Source organism: Octodon degus, unplaced genomic scaffold (genome assembly GCF_000260255.1).
Source record: "Octodon degus isolate 3935 unplaced genomic scaffold, OctDeg1.0 scaffold00214, whole genome shotgun sequence".
NCBI classification, from domain to species: Eukaryota; Metazoa; Chordata; class Mammalia; order Rodentia; family Octodontidae; genus Octodon; species Octodon degus.
In genome coordinates, this window is record NW_004524790.1 from 127,208 (window position 1) to 132,279 (window position 5,072).

At 38.7% G+C, this 5,072-nt stretch overlaps 1 protein-coding gene across 1 annotated transcript; it reads right to left on the minus strand.

Moving 5' to 3' along the window:
• Positions 1-742: 742 nt before the first annotated feature.
• On the minus strand, positions 743-3,919 carry LOC101589115 (olfactory receptor 7G2-like). Its single transcript, XM_004644906.3, has 2 exons — positions 3,007-3,919; positions 743-768 (listed from the first exon to the last, which is right to left on the minus strand). The coding sequence occupies exons 1-2, from the start codon at positions 3,914-3,916 to the stop codon at positions 743-745; spliced, it is 936 nt and encodes a 311-aa protein (XP_004644963.2). The 5' UTR covers positions 3,917-3,919.
• Positions 3,920-5,072: the final 1,153 nt, after the last annotated feature.

The following is a 5,072-nucleotide window of genomic DNA, read 5'->3' on the forward strand; positions in this document are numbered from 1 at the left end:
TCTGATGAGCTCTCTAGCCAGCCCTTAAATTTTCTAATGTTCCAGGAACTAACTTACAAAAGCGTTAAAGAGTCTTGCATACCCATTATACATACATTGTAGCTGCAAAAACCAGGGAATCAGTGACTGAAAGTGAAGAGGGAAGAGTGGTTGATGGGTGCCGATCATGTGTTTTATCTTTCCCAATATCCAGCAGAATATGCAGGTATTTCTATCTTGTACAACCACATACAGCAATAAGATTATGTACATACTGTAAAGGAAAAGCGCAGAGTGTCGTAAAACATTGCAGGCTTAAAAAGTGGAATCACTCACAGTTCTATTTTTTTAAATAATTTTATTGAGAAAGAAGTAGCAATGAGACAGTTCCAAAACAGGTTAGTAGTACAGTTACAGAGAGGGCAAGGAGAAAACCTAGGAAATGCAATGATCCTGAGAATTTCCACTCACTATTCTAGTGGGAGGATTCACTACAGATCATCATCATCATTTATATTATTATTATTATTATTATTATTATTATTATTATATCTGGCACATGTCAGGCAAAAAATTTATCAGTGAATCACATCCCAGGACCTGTTACAAATATAAAACAAGACTTATAAAATTTATAAATACAAGAAAAGCTTATGAACATAATTAAAAGCTTTATCTAGTAAACACTTATGTCCAGGAAACAAGTATCCATATCTTCTGTAATATATAAGTATTTATTAAAGGGCAGTACTAGAGGTAGACTTTATAACAGGAAGGGGATCTGAGAAGAGGAGGAGAGGGGAGGGCCTGGAAGGGAGATGGAAACAAACAGCTCAGTGGACAAAAGCGCCTGCAAGCAGGCTTAGGGGTCGGGGGTTTGATCCCCCGTGACCTGCTGTGCCAGCCCCGCCCCTGGCATGCGCTGAGACAGCAATTGAGACTGGGCGTGGTGGCGTGTGCCTGTAATCCCAGCTCTCTGGAGGCTGTAAACAGGAGAATCACTACAACTCTGATCTAGTAGTGAGACCCTGAACACCTTGTAGACCCTTCCCTAAAATACAGAAAAAAAAGGGTTCAATATGCCAATGTAACCACCCCCCCAAAAAAAGAGAGGGCACAAGGTGGGAGAGGGAAAGAAAAAGAATATTAAAAGCCTATAAAACATGCTATGTGCATGATTCAATGTCCCATAAGGCACAGAAACATTATTTACTTCACACATGTACTAAAAACCTAAAAGGATAATGAGAAATTTGATTTAGATATGTACCAATTCCCCAAGATGAATATAATTATTATGGTTTGCAAAAATAGAACAATGGCGATGTTTAAAACCTGATTTGCTGTGAAATATATTTGTTCATAACTGCAGTTTGTTGGGAGTGATGTAATCACTCTCTCTCCCAAAATACACACACACACACACACACACACACACACACATGCGCGCGCACACACACACACACACACATGTTCAAAACATAGTAGCTTAAACTTCTGATGTTTTTCTCGAAAAGCAAGTCATACAGATCTTTAAAGTTATTTCACATAAATTTTCACACATGAATAATATATAAGAGAAATCTGATGCAGGCATCTAGTAACTCCGGGTTTCTCGATGTTAACATATTTCTTTTTTCCGACTTCCTTTGCAATATAATAAGAAAACGGGGCACCATGTGGAATAGGATGATAGAAAACTTTATTGAATATTTTCTATTTTCCAGGAATTATGCTGAGACATGCCCAAATTATACACTATGTCAAAACCATTGAAAAGAAAAGACCATCCACAGACTACACATGTTAGTGTCCCACAAGAGCACACTAAAACACACATTTCACTCCCCATGCTGAAGCCCAATTTCTCAGAGCTAGAACAAAGGAACTAGACTAAAGAAACCTCCAAGAAGCTCTCTTATTGATTCAAATATATGGTCGAGGTTGTGAACCACCAGGCTGGTTAATCTAATCTTCTCATGATCATTTCATTCATCTCAATGATGATTGGATTGCAGATACGCAGAGGTCCCAATTTGGGTCCATGATATGTCAAAGGGTGATTTATCAAAACGAACCCCAAGGAAAACCAAATTACCTTTCTATCTCTTGATGTAAAAATTTATGAATAAGATGACTGCCCTTGATCCAGGCTTTATCTAAAATTCACCAGGAGGAGCCATGGCACAAGGATAAAGCTTGCTCAGAAATGAATGAACACAGTATACTCTGACTGAGTGCATCCCTGTTCAGCTCTGATTTATTGCAAGGGTTTGTCATCTCTAAGTAGAATCACTCTCATCATATTTGAGTTCCAGCCATACTCACAGCAGGATTTCACACCTTTCTTCATCATGTTACGTTCTAGAATAGGGAATTTAGAACCATTTCATGAGTTGGACGCCAAATGTAGCTGGTAACATTAGTACTGCGCAAACCACACTTTAACTGGCTACTGAACCCTTCCTTAGCTACTGCCAGCATTTGCTGATGACAATGAACAAGTGTTCTGTTTGTGCTCTGGCATATTACTTCATCTGAAGGGAACCTGTCAGGAAATCCATTGTCATAGCTTAGGCAACAATGCTTAGGACATCAAAGTGTCAATAAAGCAGGACCTCAGATAATCATGAAAAAAAAAATAGGAGTATACATCACTATCCATGGATCACTATCAATGGATCTATCCATGGATTAAGTCTGCTCCTTTAACAGTGATGAAATACCTACTTAGTTTCTGGCTTTTTCTCATTATCCTGATATAAATAAAATTCTACTGAAAAGCAATCCCCTCCCCAGCTACTACCAGAAAAATCCTTTGTTTAGGTTCTACTTCTATGCAAACTAACCAGGAAATCAAATTCAAGCATGTAACAAATTTTTGTAAATCTCTGTGCTATAGAACACCAAGAAAAGTTTTTAACCTAAGCTGAAACAACTTAGATCATTCTAGGTCCCTGTTCTAATTCTTTCTAGAAGACTAAGTCTGAAGCAGATGACACAATTACCAAAATCAAGGTGTCCTGATGAGTTTCTTCAAGGCTTCTTTCATATCTCTGTTCCTCAGACTGTAAATAAAGGGGTTCATCATTGAGGGAACCACTGTATACATCACGGAGGCAACTGCGGTCTTCCTGGATGAGTCAGTTACGGCAGTGCTGATGTATACCCCAAAAGCTGTCCCATAGAACAAAGAAACAACAGAAAGATGAGACCCACAGGTAGAAAAAGCTTTGTACTTTCCCTCAGTTGATGGCATTCTCAGGACAGAAGAGGCAATTTTAATGTAAGAGAAAATAATCCCAAGGAGAGGAACACCACCCAATACGCTAGTCACTGTGTATACCAAGATGTTGTTGAGGAGGGTATTAGAACACGACAGCTTGATGACCTGATCCAGTTCACAGAAGAAGTGAGGGATTTCCAGGTCTTCACAAAAAGATAGACGAAGTAGCATCAGGCAGTGCAGCAGAGCATCTACAGAGCTGATGAACAACGAGAACAGCGTCGCCAGAACACACAGGCAAGGGTTCATGATGAATGTGTACCTCAGAGGATTACAGATGGCTATGTAGCGGTCATAGGCCATGGCTGAAAGCAGAAAGTTTTCCAGCCCCGCGAAAACCAGCACAAAGTAGACCTGTGTGAGGCAGGCCGTGTAACTGATGGTTCTGCTCTGTTGCTGGATGTTCACTAGCATCTTGGGGACTGTACTGGTGCTGAAACAGACGTCAGTGAAGGACAGGTTTGAGATGAAGAAGTACATGGGTGTGTGGAGGTGGGAGTCAGAGCTGATAGCCAGGATGATGAGCAGATTCCCAAGCACCGTGACCAGGTAGATGGACAGGAACAGTCCAAAGAGGATGGGCTGCAGGCCTAGGTCCTCTGAGAGCCCAAGAAGTAAGAATTCTATAGCTGATTGGTTTTTCGCCTTCATATGTTTGAGGAGACTGATCAGAAAATACAGATAATGGGAGGAGATCAGATTTCTTACTTTAGCAAATTCTTATAAGTATATATTAGAGGGAAGCAAATATTGTTCTTTCCCTCTATCCTATGCTAAACTCTCCCACAACACCTTTTTTTCTGTTATCTATTCTCCTAAATTCTCATCAAACAAATTAAATGTAACCAAATTACCCAAATTAAATTCTCATTAACCAAATTTTATTTGCCCCAAATCTGGTCTTTTCCTATATTGCAGCTAGTGGGCCTCAAATAGAAATAAAAGTATGACTTTTTTCCTTCAAAATTCTCTAAGCCTTAAATCATCAGGAAAACCAAAGCCAAGCAATGTTAAATCAAGCTGGACAATATTAGCTTCAGTCAAGATCTCGACTGAGGCAGAATTGGCCTAGTGCTTACTCTGTAAATGAAAAATGGTTTGAAACAGTATAAAGAAACCTCAGTCTCCTCTCTGGCACAGTAGGGAAAATATCACAAAACCTTGCACAAATGTTACAAGAATAAGAAATAAGAAGGAATGATGTTTTAGATCCTTCATGTGAAATGTGATATGTCAGTGGTAATTTTTCATTCCTGACATGGCTATGATAAGACTGCATAGCACATTTGATAATGGAAAGGGAAATGATGGCTGGGACAAAATATAGAAAGATGAAATAGTAATACAACACCCATTTAAAACCCTTTAATCAGGAAATTGCATGTTAGAGAGGAGGATTGAGGTACTGAAGATCTCACTGAGGATCTTGCATATGTAGAGAAACAAGAGAATTACACAGATCAATGACCTCCAAGTTAAACTTTTATGTACATATGACATGATGTCTAGCAACTAGAATAAAAAACCTACATGTGACAACAAACATAAGAGAAATGTAGCAGTTTTACATATACGTTCTCTTCAACTAATTTGAAGACAACATTATGCAATACAAAAATCATTTTCAAATTCCTAAATATTTGGTTTACTGAAATTCTGTATTGTTTCTAATGTTGTTTGGTTTATTATTTTGCATTCTCATTGAAAAATAAAATGGAGGGGCCAGAGAGATAGCTCAGCAGAATAAATATTTGCCTGGCAAGTGCAGGGTCCTGAGTTCAATCCCTGGTACCACAAAAAAAAAATA